The sequence below is a fragment of the Stegostoma tigrinum genome, chromosome 5 (genome assembly GCF_030684315.1).
Source record: "Stegostoma tigrinum isolate sSteTig4 chromosome 5, sSteTig4.hap1, whole genome shotgun sequence".
In the NCBI taxonomy this organism is placed as follows: domain Eukaryota; kingdom Metazoa; phylum Chordata; class Chondrichthyes; order Orectolobiformes; family Stegostomatidae; genus Stegostoma; species Stegostoma tigrinum.
Genome location: NC_081358.1, coordinates 37,583,291 through 37,602,005, shown reverse-complemented (window position 1 = coordinate 37,602,005; position 18,715 = coordinate 37,583,291). Strand labels below are relative to the sequence as shown.

The window sequence follows — 18,715 nt, the reverse complement described above, 5'->3', positions numbered from 1 at the left end:
TAAAAAGTAAATTAAGAAAGATGTTTCTGAAACGTTCTCCAATATGGCCTCTTCAACATTGGTGAGATCAAACCTAGACTCAGAGATTGTTTCATAGAGCATTTGTGCTTTGTACGCAATAAATGACAACACGTTCCGGTTGCCAAACATTTTAACTCGCCCCCCCTCCCACTCCCTGGTTGACATGTCCATCCTGGGCCTCCTCCAAGTGTCACAATGACACCACTCACAATCTGGAGGAGCAGTACCTTGTATTCCACCTTGGGAGCCTCCAGCCCGATGGCCTAAATGAGGATTTTACCAGTTTCAAAATCTCCCCATCCCGGCCTCATCCCATGTCCAAGCTCCCTCTCATCCCCACTTTCTTGACCTGACACAACCTGTCCATCTTCTAGCTCACCTATCCACATCTCCCATCCCAGTGACCAATTCCTACCACTCCCTGCATGCACTCACCTATCACCATCTCACCTACCATCCCCAGCCCCACCCCTCCTCTATTTATTTCTGAGCTCCCTTCCCCCTCCCCATTTCCGAAGAAGGGTCCCGACCTGAAAAATCAACTTCAGCGCTCCTCTGATGTTGCCTGGTCTGCTGTGTTCCTTCAGCTCCACACGGTGTTGTCACGGATCTGATCTGGCTGGTCAGAGTCCATGTATTGTGCATGTGTAAATAAACAGTAACTTAGTGATGGAATATTGACTTCTGTGCAGATATTTCATTAGTCCTTGCTGGTAAGGTAACTGCTAACAGGAACAACCACTGCAATGAGATATTATATATAAAGAGTCCTTGATCTTCAGCTCATCACTTAAATAGTAACGATGGAACAGGAGAAGGCCATTCAACCTACTCAAGCCAAACCTGTTGGAAAATACTGAGCCAGACCTCAATTCTTTTCATCAATATTTATTTCACATGTCTAAAAAAATCTCTTTTCGATTTCAGCCTTTAATGTTTCAACTGACCTCAAATCCACAGCGTTTTGAGGATAAAGAGTTCTAGATTTCCGCCACTCACTGTGTGAAGAAAAAGCTTCTTGATTACATTCCCAAATGGCCAAGATCCAACTTTAAGAAAAATGATCACTGTGTTCACTTACCAAATTCTTCAGACATTTTAGCGACCTCAATTAAACTTCTGCTGAACACTTCAAATTCAAGGAAATACCTATCATATGCAACCTATCATACATGAATTGATTAAGCTCCAGTATCATCCTGGGAGTCCACACTGCACCCCACCCCAAGACCAAATAGCCTTCCAGAGATTCATAGCCCAGAACTGAATATTGTTACTCCAGATGGGGTCTAACCAAGGTTTTGTGTATCGAAGATGAGCCTCTTTACTTCAACTTCATTCGAATCAATTTCAATATTGACTCTGCTGTTCTTTGCAATTTCTACCTGATCTGCTGAATTTTTCTGGAATTTTCTGTTCTTATTTAAAACAAATTGTAACTCATCTTTCTCAGGGCCAGTCTCGATAACCTCATACTCCAGCATCCTGAACTGCATCTGTCACTGTCCTGCCCACTCATTCACGTCTGCCCAAGTCTCTTTGTAACTTGGTGCTTTTGCCAGCACAATTTTGTGTACTGCCTAAGTTAAAATCACCCTAATAAATTGGACTCTGTGAATTTTGTTTTCATAGGATGTGGTCATCATTGGCAAGGCCAGCACTTGTTGCCCATCTCAAACTGCTCTTGGAAGTTGGTCAGCCTCCCACTTGAACTGCTGCAGTGTGTGCTCTAAGTACATGTGCTGTGATGTTCAGGATGAAGTTACAGCATTTTGTCCCAATGTTTGGCTTGCCAGTGAATTTGCAAGTGGTCCCCATGTGTCTACTGTGCTAACCTTTAGCCACTGGGAATGTTGTTTGTCTTATCAAAACTCTACAGACTTTTTTTTAGCACTTTTTACATCTCCTCTTGACTTTCTCTGCTCCAAGAAGAACCATCCCCATTCCTGAGTTGTTCAATCTACATCATCCCTGGTACCAATCTGTTGAAACTCTCCAAGGCCTTAAAATCCTTCCTAAAGTGTGGTGTAAGAATTAAAAAACAATCCTCCAGCTGAGGACTAACTGGTGATATATAACGTTTTAACTTAAGTTCAGAGATAACACAGTGTGGAGTTGGAGGAACACAGCAGATCAGGCAGCATCAGAGGAGCAGGAAAGTTGACATTTCAGGTTGGGACCCTTCTTCAGAAATCTGACATAACCTGACACAACCTGTCCATCTTCTCTCCCACCTATCCGCTCCTCCCACCTCATTAACCAATCCCCACCACTGCCAACCTGCACTCACCTGTCATTATCCTACCTACCTTCCCCAGACCCACCCCTCCTCTCTCTATTTATTTCAGAGCTCCTTTCCCCCCTCCCCCATTTCTGAATAGGGGTATTGACCTGGAACATCAACTTTCCTGCTCCTCTGATGCTGCCTGGCCGGCTGTGTTCCTCCAGCTCCACACTGTTATCTCTGACTCCAGCATTAGTGGTTCTTACGATCTCTGAGTGAGTTTTAACTTAAGTTCCTTGCTTTTGTACTTTGCACCTTGATATAATGATGAAACTATATGAATCTGCAATGGTGTGGGGACCTCGCCCTTAATTCTGTCATTTTGCAAACTGTAACATGAATGAGTAATTACGGATTTGGAGACTTTCCCAGTTTCTTTTTTGTTGCAGCATAGATCTCAGTTTCATAATTTCAATTGAAAATGTAGATTAAAAAGATCAGACAAAGTATGGAAAAGAATCCAGAGGAGAAATTTGTATCTCTTAATACTATATTTAATCTCCAAGATACAGAAATTCCATACAGATTTATGTTAACACTAAAAACAAACATAAAACAAAACCTCTCAGCCTTTGGCTCAAATTCTGCCTGAACAGTAATGCACAAACATACCTGGGCACAGTATTAAATAAACTGCAACGTCAAAGTTAAAGCAGCATGTTTCTTCTGTACAGCTAATGACACACTGAGCAACAAATCAATTCAAGTATTGGATAAATAGTCAACATTCCCTGATGCAAAAGAAAACTAATGCACAAAGATTAAAAACCAGACAAATATTAAAGACAGTTCAGAATTTTCACAATAGTCATCTTACACACTCAGCACACATTGTACATTATTATATTATTATTTTTGCTTGGCTCCCAAGTTTCAAGTTTTCTTTATTTCAAATTTGTTTTTATCTATTCATTTCTCTTACGAATTTAAAACTTGTGCAATTGTTCATCAGTCCATCCTGCTACCCACAACAATTTGTATTTTCTTGTCTTCGATCTAGGCGTAAATTGATTGTTAAGCACTTTGAGACATCTGATGGTTGTAAAAGATGCTATATAAAGGCAGGTTTTCCTTCATTCATCGACTGAAATTGGTGTTCCGCAGCACTGATCACATTTATTGAACGTCGTTCTGGTAATTTGTTGTGGTCATTAGTATATCACATAAGAAAGCTGTCATCCAATAGCAGTAAGTCTGTAATACCTGTGTTGTTAAATACATCAACCTGACATTACAGGTACTGGCAATCCAGTCCTGTTTTAGCCAGCGCTACAATTTCATTCAACATCTTGAGAACACTGGCAGCTTTTGTTTCTATTTCATGTTCTCTTTGATTTTTAAAGCGAATCAATATGGATAATTCATAACAAACAGTCCAGTTTTTCATGTTCATTCAACACGTTATAATTCCAATAAGGCAGCTTCTGTGCTTGGCAATGGCCATCTTCAAGAAAAGGTGTCAACTATGCCTGATCTTTAGTAACCTTATCAGTGCAGAGTCCTTCACTGTTGACATGTTGACAAGAAGCTAAACTGGAGAAACCAGTGGCTTTAAGATCAGATACTCGATACTCTTTGACCAGCGACTCACTTGAATGACCTATGCCTTTCTATCGTTTCGAAATCTCATGAGTGTGAAGGAATAGAGACCTGAATATGGTGCATGTCCAATAACCCAAGAAGCTCAGCACCACTAATGGCAAAACAGTTTGCCAGATTGGCAACTCCACACCTGAACTCAAGATCTACCAATTCCACCACCGGGACATTTTCAGCATGCAGAAGAAGAACAGGGGTTCACCAAATATATTCTAATAGCACAGCCCAACCACACAAACTGTACTCAGGTCAAAATTGGCCATCAATGTTATATAGAATCATAGAATAAATAGTACATGAGAGGTCAATCAGTCCATCGCACCTGAGCTGGATTGAATGGCCAATGCTTTCCGATGGAAATGTAAATTTATTAACTCTACTTCTGCATTTAATCCAATAAGATTATTGCAAGTAAAGATATAAATGTAAACACTGAGCAAGATTATAACACAAATCAAGAGGAAGAACTAATATTGTAATTTGGTGAGACCATATTGGGAGTAATACTTGAGTGGAGAGCTTCGGCCAATGGTGGAGATTAACAGTGGAATTTCATGCATTTAGCTGCAATTGTCAACGCTGGGCTTTTTTGATTCCAAAACGAGATGGAGGAGAGCAAAAAGAAGATTTTTAAGATCGTAATTTAATATCAGGTTAATTTTAAAAGAAAATTATACACAGAATTGCAGAGTTGGGAGAATCAATTCAAAGTGAACGAAACTGAAATAACTTAGCACCTATAGCTAATTTCTTTAGCAAAAGTTCATCAATATATGAAAAGAAAACAACACTTCGTGGAGACAGAGAACAGAGAGCCTATAAATGAACACGTTCTTAGCATCTTAAGGTAATTGTGGTTGTTACATTTTATGCAGAAACAGCAATGGTACCAACCATTCTGCAATAAAGCAGGTATAATGCAGTCATTTCCAATCAGGTTGGACCAGATTTTAATAATGGGAACCTCCCACAGAGGGGAAGATAAAGATTTATAAAACACAGACATTTTACCAAGCAAATTCATTTTAGCTTATCTGCAATCATCATGTATTATTTCTTGCAGTTGTGGCTCAGAACACAGCAGGCCTGTGTAAAGCTCACATGCGCTCAGCAGTTATGATCATTATATTTGTTGAAGAAGCTTTGGTTGGTTTGTTTTACTTCAGTCAAATGATATTTAAAACCTCTAAGTTGTTAGTGGAAGCGAGCTAGCTGTTGTTGCTTCAACAGCACTATGTTCATACGGGCCTAAACATTCACATTGCCGCTGGCTCACAAACAGCCACGATGAATGGTACAACCCTTACTTAGACATTCAGCTTCTGATTTCAGGTACTCCTTGTGATTTATCCAACTACATTGTGACAAACCAGTCTAAATCTATATTACTAATTTAAGTTATGATCTGCCCCAACCAGGGTGAACTTCAATTCAGCCAAATCCTAATTGGCTCTGAATCTACATTTCTTTGCATCAGGGCAGCACTTGACTATGAGCTCACTTAAATGTGCACAAAAGCCCCAAAATACCTATTATTATTTAAGATCTGTCCCTTTATTCGCTACAAATATTTTCAGCTACAGGGCTAAATAAATATTGATTTACACATTTCTAAGCCACACAATTTATTGAAGCACGTGGTGTTTCTTCTTGTCTGTCTAACCATACTGCATTATGTGTTACAAGTCAGTACCTCTGCAAATGGGCCAAGAAGGTTTTCATTAATGATGCACCTTATCCAAACCATGTAGGCTGTAAATGGTTTAATGTTTTCTATGAACGTGTAGTTCCGATAAGGCAGGATGTAAGGCATGTAGGTGTTCTCACCTCGTTCCTGGATCCATACCTCATATTTAACCTCTTTTACTTTTAAATACTTAAGGTTCCAAGGTACTTCCCATGAAATGGACAACTTTCCAACATTAGTGACCTGTTCAGGAGATTGGCACTTGGAATCTCTCACTTTTCCTGGATATATTAAACTGTTTGCCATAATCTTTTTGACAGGAAGTTTGGATCCCACTGACTGATGAATGGCACTCATCACTGATGGGATATCCACTATGGTGTCCTGATAAACGCGAAACAGCCATTCAGGATTTCGGCAGCATAGGTGGCGAGGAACCTCTTTGCTCTTTATTATACGCTCTTGTTGAGATTGAGCAAGGTGAGCAATTCCACCTTGTTCCCATGGCCTATTGGGATGGGGAACCGTATTCTCCTCCTCCGTATTCCGCCAGGCAACATACTGTAGATCCATACCTGGGAGAGCTGCCAGGGTTTTATAAGGTGTGTAATGTTCTGGATTAATAGCATAGGGGTAAAGTTCAACAACTACAGCACCTGGGGGTAGAAATAGTGCCATCACCAGCTGAGCTCCGTGCATGCTGACCAACATAGAGGCTCCACGAATTAATCGCACAAGATCACTGAAAGAATGGTCATCCAGAGTTACCACAATAGTCTTCATCTGAAATTCCTGTGCCAAACCCAAGATCAATTCCGCTTCATTCAGAATTAACCTATTGATTGTGCGACTGAACACCACAATGTACCCTTCACCACTGGGGTCTGTGGTAATATTTAATTTTTCCACCAGGAAGTTTGCAAACTGCCTAATTTCATTCCCCGATATCAATATGTTTGCTTTTGGTCGCTGAGGCTGAACAAACCCGTACTGATACCAAGTTGTCATTTTTGACAAACCAACATAAGACTTTGTAAAGCAAAGCAGCTTGCCAAGACCTTTCAGGTGATCCTTCAGAAGGGGTTGCTTGTTGCTGAGCAATTTGTAAAGGTCAAAGTGTGGCCCTTCGTTCCAACCTTCCATAAACACCAATCGTGAGTCTTGGTCCAAGTCTGGGAACAGTTGCATGGTGTAGTAAATTGGGAGGAGATCATCATGAAAGACATGCATGAGATTGTCTGGGTTGAAACGGTTCATAATCAATGCAACGTCTGGCACAAAGACAGGTTTCGGCATGAACTTAAGAGCATCAACAGTCAATTCTACAAAATTGAAGTACTGTGCGCTATGATCCTCAGCAGAAGATAAGTCCAGCAGAGCAGGTTGGAATCGCCGGGAGCCTAGATTTGGCAGCAAGATCGAAGCATTGCTGTGGAAGAAGACAAACTCATCAACATCGGTAGAGTAGCAGAGGGATTCAAATCGGCAGATCCGCTCAGTGTGCATTGTTCCTGTGCAAGCCATTCTGGTGCCGTCTTCCACAAGGGCTTGCAATGCAGCATGGTAATCAATCTTTACTTGGGACAGCTCTTGAGTCTGTTGGGAACGCAACAACTCTTCCTCCAAGGACACAGCATGTTCCCACAATTTAGCATACTTCCATAACACAGCCGCTAGGAAGGACACAAGCAAAGCATTGAAAATAATGGCTATGCTCATTCTGCAATGTAGTCTATGCATGTAGGGACAGGTGCATTTCACAGCAAAGAGATGGCGATGAGAGCTTCTTCAGCCAAGGTAGGAGTCAGGATTCTTTAAAAAGAAGAAGACAGTATTATCAGGCAGTTACTTCTAATCAAAACCATTGAGAAATTATGTTATATACCCAAAATAAGATGAACTACCAATTAACAATTTGCTTTTGTATAGCACCTTTAACAGAATAACCTAGGAACACAAATAATATTTGACATTAAGCCAGATAAACAACTAAAGGCTTATTCAAAAAGGCTTTGAGGAGCATTTTAAATTTGAAAAATGAGGTAGGGATTTGGAGAGATTCAGGTACAGCATTCATGATTTGGACCTAGGTAGTTGCAGGTATAGCTGCCAATTCTGGAATAGTGATAATCAAAAGGATAAAACAGTGCAGAAATCTTGGACTGTTTCAGTGGTAGAGAGGGGTGAAGCATTAAGAGATCAGAGAATGAGGATGAGAATTTTAAAATTGAGGTTTTTCTCTAGCCTTTGGAATTCTCTACCCCAGAGGTCTATGGATGCTCACTAATAGGCTTTGGAGCGCTAAGGAAATCAAAGGATGTGGGAATGGAGTGGGAAAACTGAATGGAGATAGAAGTTCAGCCATGAATTTATTGAACATCAGAGCAGGCTACAGGGGTCAAATAACCTACTATTGGTTCTATTTCTTATGTTCTTTCTCTCCACATTCCCATCAGTGGCCTTTCTTCCGGTGTAGTTGGAAAGGAATATTTTGCACTGAAAATATTTGCTTCCTCAGCATTCTTCCAACTCCATGTCACTTAAACAGAAGCCAATTTGTTGTTTTGTAAATAACAAATAATTAGTTAACTGTTCTGTGCTGTACTGTTCTATGTTCTATAGGGTGCATCCATGAGGATCAATGGTCGGCACAACATTGTGGGCTGAAGGGCCTGTTCTGTGCTGTACTGTTCTATGTTCTATGTTCTAACTCATTACAACTGCACATTCTAATACACAATTATTACCAACTAGCTCAAGATTTAAACATGTTTTATCATTGAAAAGAACTCAAGGATCACAGAATCACATAATTCACCCTAACCAGTCTGTAAAGGCATTTATTTTCTGCTTGAGGGTTTTCCCATTCTTCCCTCTGTAATTCTACCAGGATAATCATATTCCTTTCTCTTTTGTACATTAATCTAAGTTGTTCTAAAATGGATCTATATTAATAATTTCAAACACACTTCATGACAGCAATTCCATATTATCACCACTATAGATAAAGATGTTTTTCCTGAATTCTCTATGTGTTGGTGATTATTTTACGTTGAAGACCTTTAATTATGGACGTTTCCTATAAGTGGAAATATGTTGCTCTATCAAAACCTTTCAGAATTTTAAGATCTTTATTAGGAGCCCACGTGTCCCATGAGAAGATAAAACAACAGGAACATGGGAACATGATCTAACTGTTCAGATCCTCAAGCCTGTTCTGCCATTCAGTGAAATCATGACCAGCCTGTATCTTAATTCCATGTTCTTTCATGCAACAATAATTTAACCATTACACTATCAGACAACCAAGGACAGTACTACAATGGCTTCCAATATATGGTGCTATATAAATGCAAATTGGTAATGCACATCCTAATGATGCAATCACGTAAATATTTCTAATATAACACTTGTAAAGCAATTAATAGAGGTCAATATAAAGGGCAAAACTTCCATTTCTACTAAGCTTCCATATAACAATAAGTAACTTGACTCACCCTTTCAGAAGACATACTCCACTATATTTTGTTACACTAATTCCACACCCCTCTCAAGCAATGCTTGTATATTATTTAATACATTTTGCAACTCATGTTGCATACTCTACAGCCATCTGACATTGACATATTAATTGAAATATTTCTCCTGATAAGAATTAAACTGTAGTGATGTCCCAACTTTGAGACTGCTCACTTTTAACCAATTACATTTGGAGTAATGTCAAACTGAAAGTAATTAAAATTCTTTAGTTGCTATCTGGTCACTCCTATCCTCTCAGCCGTATCTAACTTTTACCCCACTCTGTCACCTTTATAGTTGCTTCCTACAAGTTGCCAATGTCCTAAATGCTAGACACGTTTGGTGTTTTTTGTAATTTTCCAAGAAACTGAACAATGACAGAAATAAACACAAAGTCAACATTTTCACAGCCAGCCACCAGATGTGAATGTGAGATCCAAGCGCAAACCAGACTCTTGTACAACAATGAATAAAACAGCGAAATTTTTTTTTTCCAAGTGCAGCAAAAGCTTTAGTCAGGAATGCTATTTACATCAAATGTAGTTTGTCTATTTTCAGAATAGGGTAATGTATGCACACATACAATCTCTCTCTTGCATACTCAGAGGTTTCGTGTGAAGATGATAATGATTAATCAATGTATTATAGCATGGTCACACTAAGCTCCAGTGACAGCTCTCTGTGAAAAAAACACTGGGATAATTCCTCATGTCATATTGGATTTCATCCAACTATCTTCTCATCACAGCACAGGAAGTTGGGTTTCCTATTGTCTCTGCCATCTTGCTTTAGTTACAGAATCTTCTTAGCATTCCTCCCCATCCCAACAGGTTCTCTTTCCATCCATCATCTTTAACATCATGGATTTCCACCACTTGGCTTAAACAAATCTCCACTCTACCTTCTAATTAACCAACCTGATCTAAGAGCAGAAGAGACATTGTAGGTTCGGTGTTGCTCAATAAAGGTGGATGTCATGTTATATTACTGAAATATTACTGCATCGGAACTTAAAATAAATTCCCACAGCTTCTTGCCCATCAGCAATTGCAAGAACACTTAATCTGCCACTATCTTGGTTTTACTCCAAGACATAGAACTGCGATATTCTAATCCATGGATCTGTTCTGTGAGGGTTCTTAAGCTCTTTTCATCCTGAATTTGATCTTGAAATCTATTCTAGCTCTTCAAGAATGCATAACATTTTGAACTTGGGAGTCGGGTGAGACTAATGTTCAGATATATTCAAATTTCAGAGTGACTGTAGAGCAGAAATGGATTCATTGTGTTGCAGTCTGATTGCAACCTTACTTATGGTTCATCATTTTGTAATGGATTGACTTTCAAAATAAATGAAGCGTTGAAAGGCAATTTTAATTCCATGATGACTAATTCCCAAATGTAGGTGAAATGAGTTGTAATTGGCTACTCTCAGCTGCAAACCTAATTGGTGCCAAAAAATATTCTGCATTCAGATTAACTGCGCTTCACATAATATAAACTCCAGCTTGGTTTCTATTGATGTGATCACAGGCGAACAGGAGGAGGCTATTTAGGTCTTTCAGCCTGTTTTTCCATTCACTGACATTCTTATCTTAACTGCATTAACTTGCCTTGGCTCTCTGTCTTTCTTTATTCTCCTCTACAAAAATATATCGATCCCAAATTTTAAAATATTAATTGAGCTATCATTTACCATGTTTATGTGAAAGAGTTCCATGCTTCTTCCATTTTATTTTTGTCAGGAAGTGCTTTTGAATTGTCTCCTGGATGCCCGGCTATTGTCCCTTTGTTTTAGGCTCCTCCAGTATAGAAAATGTATCTCTCCATCAGCCCTAACAATCCCTTTCAAAGTTCTAAAAATCTCAATGAAACTGTCCCTTAACAATATATATTTTGCAGAGATTAGCCTATTTTACAAAGCCTTATGATGAAGCTGGCAGTATTCCTGCCTCTGATCTAGAAACTCTGGTTTCAAGTCTCATTCCATGAATTGATGGCCAAGGAAGAACTCCTCATAATGTGTTCACATAGGTTGAGATTTTAATCTGTCAGCACACACCAATGACAAGCAGAAAGAGTGGGGCTGGTACAAGATAATCCTTGATGGGAAGAAATTGGAGCCTCCATAACTCCAAACAAAACACATAGTTCACCTGGACTTGTATTGGAGGCTGTATCTGATATATCACGCTAGGAACACGCTCACCCTCACCCCCACCCCTCTCTCCCCAACACCCTCCCCCCAACCCCATGCAAAGGCTGACGCTTAACTGATGTTTGTTGACAACAATGACAAGGTTCCTAACTTGGTGCTAGAATTTTGCTGTGCACTGAAACAACACAACAAGACAGCAGTAATATAAGCCTTGTACCATTAGCTGAGAGGACAAGGTGCAAAAAGACAAAGCGTGATATTGTAAAGCTTTGGATGCTCTGAGCAACCAGACAGGCTCAGAATATGAATAGTATAACAGCGAACAAGCAAGCCCATTGAAACTTGATCCAGTCCATGAGCTGGGTGCGTGTCCCTAACAGTGTCCTTGCAGCAATGTTAGATGGATAGTTGCCAGTACAGACAGTGATACAGCACAGAAGTACAGAAGAGTCCTGTAAGTGAATTGGAGATATGCCATGAGGTTCATAGGAGTCTGGTAATGTGCTGGATCCAATATCGTGCAGGTGGGATAGGTGCAGCCAGTGTCCGCAGAACGTGCTTGGAAATGTTGGTGTCCTGTCTCCAGAATGGAAATCATTCAGAGCAAGCAGAGCTGAATCTGCCAAAAAAAAAGAGGAGCTTGTTCTGGTTTCCTTGTCGAGTTTCACTGCCACATGCTTGGCAAGTTTGGTAAGTTGGGAAGCTGAATATTAATGAGGCAATTTGTGCCAGAGAATCCGTACATTGTGGAAGCAGGCTATTTGGCCCATCGAGTCCAAACTGACTCTCTGAACAACATGCCACCCAGACTCACTATCCCCACCCTTATCTCTGTAACCCTGTATTCCATGTGGCTAATCCATCTAGCCTATGCATTTCTGGACACTAATGGGGCATTTTAGCATGGCCAATCCACCTGACTTGCACGTTGTTGGACTGTTGGAGCAAACCAGAGCACCCGGAGGAAACTCATGCAGATGCAGGGAGAATGTGCAAAGTTCATCACACAGTCACCTAAGGGTGGAACTGAACCTGGGTCCCTGGCACTGAGAGCAATGTATGCCTTTACATGGGCACATAAGAAAGTGTTTAACAAGCATTACTCTTTGTCAATTGGCATCTCACCGCTGACCGTTAAATATTGCCACACTGCTTGTGAAAAGCTTAAAAGCTGGAAGGAATTAGTCGTGATGTCAGGATGGGCCTCACCATACTATTTGCTCGAATCTGCCGCACATCTCACCAGAGTCTACGTCACTCAGATTCCTAAAAGATACTGCCCTGTATCTATTCCCCTAACATTACTAGATTTTTCTCACCCCACTTAAATGTTACCCTAGGACACAGTGCTGTTGTCAGTTTGCTCATCCTCCCTACAGTCTGTGACATTGTCATTGAGAGAGCAAGAACTCATTTCTCATATTTCAAACTGAGGATGGACCCAATGCTGATCTCGCCAACAATGCCCACATCTTCATAATGAAAAATTGCTTGTAAAAAAATCACGAAATTATAACCGGAAGTTAAATCAATACATTTTCCACATGCAACGCCAATGGTACTTACTTACGTTATGAAACTGTTCAGATTTAGTCAACAATACACATTTGGCCGAGCTAGAGTTCAATTAGTGAAACATTCTTTAATGGTCAGTGCACAAGCACCTTTTAAACAGTAAAATAATACGGAGAAGGGGAAAAAAATATATTGGCCCAATTTTCTACCGGCCAGGAAATTATTAATCCAGCATAGATGTATGTTGTTCATGGGAACCCTGTGGAATTCCCATCATAGCATGTTCCAAAGGAACTGCCCGGGAAATTGAAGATTATACAGGATAAATAGGGCATTCCAGGGTAAATGAGTTAAGTTGGAGAATTCAGAGGGGTCTGATGAAATAAAGTAAAATAGCTACCCAGGAAATGTTAGGCTATTAAATACATAGATTAGACATAAATACATTAGATTATTAAAGAGTCCAGACCCAGACCTGACCCACACCCCAACCACAGCTGCCAGACATGACACAACCAAACTCCACTGCCAGACCCTATTTCTCTCATTCACCGTGACCTACTCTAAACATTACATTACTAACCTTTCCACCTTACTCCATTTCTACTTCATATTATACTCACAGACACCTTACCCTCTAGTCATCTGCTATCCTACCCTTGACACACTCCCAGCTGGCACTCTATTTATCCGGCACCCAGCCATCTGGTACTCTTCAGCATCCTAACATAACATTCATGTATTACTGTTTGACAGCATCGATCATAGTGGCTACCCAGAAATTTACATTTCGACGTACCGGAGCTAACTGCTGTGAAAAGAGGGAATGGTTTTCCTTCACATGATAGTTCTGCACAGGGAACTGTCAGAATGGAAGTGTGGATCTACATTTCTGAAGGAGCCCTGATCAGAATCTCTCTCAGAAACGTGGAGTTCCCTTCTGTGATAAAAGTGATGAATCAGAGGTGGCAATATATGTGAGATTACCACACCTCGGAAAATCCATCCTATGAAATCTTCAAAATAGTGTACACTCTATCATAAATAAAGAACATGTGCATACCAATCGGTTTAGACGATTAACAACTTAGCTCTAAATCAGGCTCATCCCACCACTTTTGTGAAGAGAGACACATTTCATTTTTTCTATCATTCAGGGGCTGCTGAGCAAATTTCAGAAAGCTTAGCTTTTCCACTATAGTAAACAAGAGCCAATTACAGAGCAGAGGCAAAGTGATAATGTGGTAGCAATGTGAGTGAACTTGTAGTAGCCAGAGACCCAGGTTAATTTTCTGGACATCTCCGAATCCCTTCCCAGAGAGCATGACATCTGCAACATTTATAAAAAATCTAGGCTACAGGAGTGGGACTAAAGGGCTTGGGCTTAGTTAATACTGGCCGTGGTCCATATCGTGTGGATACACTATGCGTTGGTTTTGGTGGAATTCATACAAAAGTGGGAGCTAGAAGACACCTCAGCCTTTCAGACTGAGGTGTCTTCAACTCCCATCTTACTTTGTAGAAAGGATGAAGGCTGCATGTCTGACTCAGTCTTGTTCACTCACTCAGCCAGAAACCCACTCACTTACCCCAACGGCCTGCCTCACTTTATGCTCCTCCCTAAGCCAGTATCTCCCAGTCCCTGTCCTGCAGCTCCAGCCTTGGGGTGAGTGAAAGCAATCATGTTCCATTGCTCCTCCAAACACTGACTGTTTGTCTCCTGCAGTGGCAACTCACGGGCTCACAAGTGAGCTTTTCAGAATCAAACACCTTGGAGATACAGCCTTTGATCAGAGGCACCGTTGCTTTCAAAATCTCCTAGTTACATTTGTCTGCAATTTGAAGAAGGGCTTGATTGAACATACAAGACCCTTGGTAGGCTGCATTGTGACAATCGCGCTGCCTGTGGGACAAGCCTGATCAGCACAGATTTAAATGACTTGTGGATTATCCTACAGAAAGGATGTGACAGGTCAAACTGCCTCATTATTTAATGAGTACTTCAAATGCTATAGTACTTACAGCAAAGCTGTCATAGAAAGAGTCAAAACTGTTTTCCGTGGTTTCAGGCAGCTGTCAGTTCTTGTTCCAATATTTGTTGCATATTCTGTAAGGCACTGAAGCATGTTTGGACTTCGACATAATTTAATATTACAGAAATTCAGTTTCTCCATGGCACCGCCTGTTCCACTTTGAATTCTTTGTACTGACAACAAAATTGATTTCAACAACTGGAAGCTTGTGCAGGCCTCAACAATTGTCTACACTCACATATTGGTCAATAGCAACATTGCAGCATTTAGGGCTCTCAGGCCCTCAGCTATACTTCACTTAATTATATCGCACACTATTTCTCTCACTCCCACCATCTTCCACTTTGCCTACACCCCTATCTTTGACTTTTTGTACCACCAATTTGCCTGATTGAAAGTAGATGATAATGGGCCTTCTGACCCTACAAACAATATATAAAGTGATATGGAGTAATTCCACAATGTGTGGCACTGCAATGAGACAGCCAAATAGTCAGAGATGGACTGCCAATACTGTTTGACATAAAGTTATGGTTGTGAGCTTTAACATGCTCGAAAACTTCCAGAATTGACATCTTAAGCTGATTTGAAATTTGTATTTTGTGAAATTCAGTTGGGCAGCACAGAGGCTCAGTGGTTAGTGCTGTTACCTCACAGTGCCAGGGACCTGGGTTCAATTCTACCCTCAGATGGCTGTGTTTGTGGAGTTTGCACATTCTCCCCGCATGGGTTTCCTCCCACAGTCCAAATTTGAGGAGTTTAGCTGGATTGGCCATGCTATATTGTCCTAAGATGTGCAGGCTAGGTGGGTTAGCCATAGGAAATGCAGGGAAGGGGTCAGTGTAGGGAGATCGATTTAGGCAGGATGCTCTTCAGAGGGTTTGGGTAGACTCAATGGGCTGAATGGCCAGATTCACAATGTTGAGATTCTACGATTCTATACTTGATCTGGGCTTCTGCATCTCACTAGTAATGATGTCAGCATAAAATCTAAGCTGACATTCCCAACTCACAAATGAAGCAGTGCAGTTTCCAGATGAGGGGTTAACCTGAGGACCCATATGCCACCTCAGATGAATGTAAAAGATTCTATTCCACACCTCTGAGGAAGAGCAGAAAAATTTTCCCCTGCATCCTGGCCAATCTTTACCCCTCAACCAACATGTCTAAATCAAATAAATTTGTAATTCTATCATTGCAATGCACAAACTGGCTGCTCAGTTTCCTACAACAGTGGCTATTTTCAGAAGTACTCAGTTAGCTGTAAAGCATTTTTAAATGACTTGAGATTGTGAATAGTGCTACATTAATGCAAGCCTTTTTCTTTCTATATTTACAACAAACAGCTAATGTTCGGTGGACAGTTAACGAAAAGCCGAGAATAATAAATGCTTTTAATGATATTATCTTAACAGTGGGCATGGGAGCTATTTTATCTTTAAAATCTTCAATTTCATTGCAGGCTAAAGAGATTCAAAGAAACATTCCAAGCTGCTCTGGTTGTACAGGCCATTCTGTCCACTTTAGTTGATCATTTTAAAAAGACCCTCCAGTCCACACATCGCTAGCTCTTAAAAATATTCAGGGCTTTTACCTCAGCAGTTTTATCCAAAAGTCAGTTCTTGAAATGATCATTCAATGAGTGAAGGAGCTGCTCAGAACAAATAGCCACAAACCCTGGCATCATTTCATTGGCTGCAGTGGAAAGACTTTAGAATAGCATTCTGTTTGTGGAATCAAGCAAAATTATAATGTAAATCAAGTAGAAGGGTTCATTTGGTACATTGGTAATGACCCTACCTCTGTGTTATGAGGCCTTGGTTCAAATCCCACCTGCTTCACGTGTTTAATAACATCCCTAAAGAGGTTGAATAGGAGAATATCAATGGGGTTGAGGGCATTGCACACAGCCATCAAAGATTGCAGTTTTTTCCAGCTAACTGTTTATTTTGGAATCCATGGACCATTTAAATATTGGTTGTAGGTGGTTGCACCCCCATTTTAGTTATTTGAAAACGTTTTGCTGTTCATTTTGTTCCTGAGAGTGAAGAGGGGGAACGGCAAGTCAGAGGATGTTCTAACGGGTTTGCTCCTGGGCCTGATGAAAGTTGCCATCAACAGGTCCAGGCAATGGGCTGTGGAAGGATCACAGTTCCTGATCACTGGCTGTTCTTCCACAGTCACATTTGCTTCTGAGTGTCTTTGGAAGTGGGTAGAGAGAGAGAGAGAGAGTGTGTACACAGTCTCCACTAAAATTCTCAATGTCCTTACACCTTGAGGAGTGGAATACCTTATCTCACCCTCTAACTCCACTTTTATTTGGTCCTCTCCCTACCTTTCCCTCACTTCTGTAAACATTGCACTGCTCCTACAAGTTTTGCACATAAACTGGTAATCAATTGAGAAACACAGATGACTTTGAAATGGGGAATAAAGGAAAAGAGTAACTTGGGTGATCTGGTGGTGGAAAAAAAAATTGTTCAGTGGTCATACCTGAATGGCCTACTTCTGGTCCTACATTTAATAGTCTTACAGCTGAAACCTCACCTCTAACCTGTCAAAAGGAAAAGCCAGCTACATGTGTACTGTTAAAAATAATTTGCATTGCTTTCATTGTTTTTCTTTTATTATATTTCTCATTTTTCCCACTCACAGCATCCAGAAACCATTGAAGTGCACAGCATTTGGATTGTATCTGAAGTGTCTATTCCAAATCTAAGCTCAGTGAAAGGATTGCTAGCAGAATTGCTTGAAAATTGAGTCAGATATACCATCATCTAAAGTATTCAGAGTCTTCATTAAGGACATTTTTTGGTGCCTGTTCAAGACAAGGCACAGGAGCAGAAGCAGGCCATTTGGCCCATTCAATCTGTTTTGCCATTCAATGGGACACAACTGATCTGATAATCCTTAATTCCATTCTCCTGTCTTTTCACCATAACCCTTGATTTTCGTACTGATTTTAAAAAGAAATCTCTCAGCCTTGAATACACTTAATGACACAGCCTCAACAGGCCTCTGCAGTAAAGAACTCCACAAATTCACTGCTCTCTGAGAAAAAAAATTCCACTTCATCTCTGTCTTGAATATGCAACTCCTTTATTCTGGGATTATGCCCTCTGGGCCTACAGTCTCCCACAAGGGGCAACAATCTTTTCACATATTCCCTGTCAAGCACCATATGGAGACTGAGTGGGCATGGGTAGGAGGGTAAAAAGCATAGTACACGGGATCACAGGTTACTACATGGAAGTTACACCAAGTATAACATTAATCAGGTATGCAGAGTGCCATACAATGCTTCATGAGAAGGAGACACACTTAGGGTTGCATCATGAGGTGTTTATGCAGGTTATCAAATGGGGAAGTGGGGAGGGTGGAGTGGGTCTTGCTGAGTGGCTATACAAGGCTCTATTGGAACAAACATTCAATCTGGTTAGGTTGGTAATAATGAGGCACTTTCACTTGCAAACCTTTTTGGAATATTCCTATGAAGAATAACAAATTCCATACAAGACAGAGCGTAATTGCCACAGCTTGCTTACTCCCATCATCAGGTCATTTGGTATTGGTTCACAAGATAGAGGAAGGTCAAGCAGCTGATGTAAAATCCTTGAAATAAACATCCACACACTACACAACCAGATTCTGATCCTGTGAATTAGGAGCATGGTAGGCCACTCAGTCTAACATCACTGCTCTGCCATTCAATAAGATCATGGCTGATCTGATTACTTTAGGTTCCAGCCTATCCCTGATAATCTTCATCCCCTTGATCATTAGGAATCCATCCACCCTACCTAAAAATATTCAAAGTTGTGTTTCCACCACCTTTTGAGAGAATTCCAAAGACTCATGGTGTTCTGTGAGAAAATATTTTTCCTCATCTCTGTCTTAAA

The 18,715-nt window shown here is 40.5% G+C and overlaps 1 protein-coding gene across 8 annotated transcripts in view; it reads right to left on the bottom strand.

The window, feature by feature from the left end:
* Positions 1-2,790: 2,790 nt before the first annotated feature.
* The window catches only part of pomgnt2 (protein O-linked mannose N-acetylglucosaminyltransferase 2 (beta 1,4-)), a 47,238-nt gene continuing 31,313 nt past the window's right edge, over positions 2,791-18,715 (bottom strand). For all 8 annotated transcript variants that reach the window (XM_048528594.2, XM_048528592.2, XM_048528596.2 and 5 more), the window contains one exon: positions 2,791-7,403. In XM_048528594.2, the coding sequence (XP_048384551.1) occupies positions 5,577-7,331 (1,755 nt within the window). In that variant the 5' untranslated portion in view covers positions 7,332-7,403 and the 3' untranslated portion in view covers positions 2,791-5,576. The remainder of the gene's footprint in view (positions 7,404-18,715) is intronic.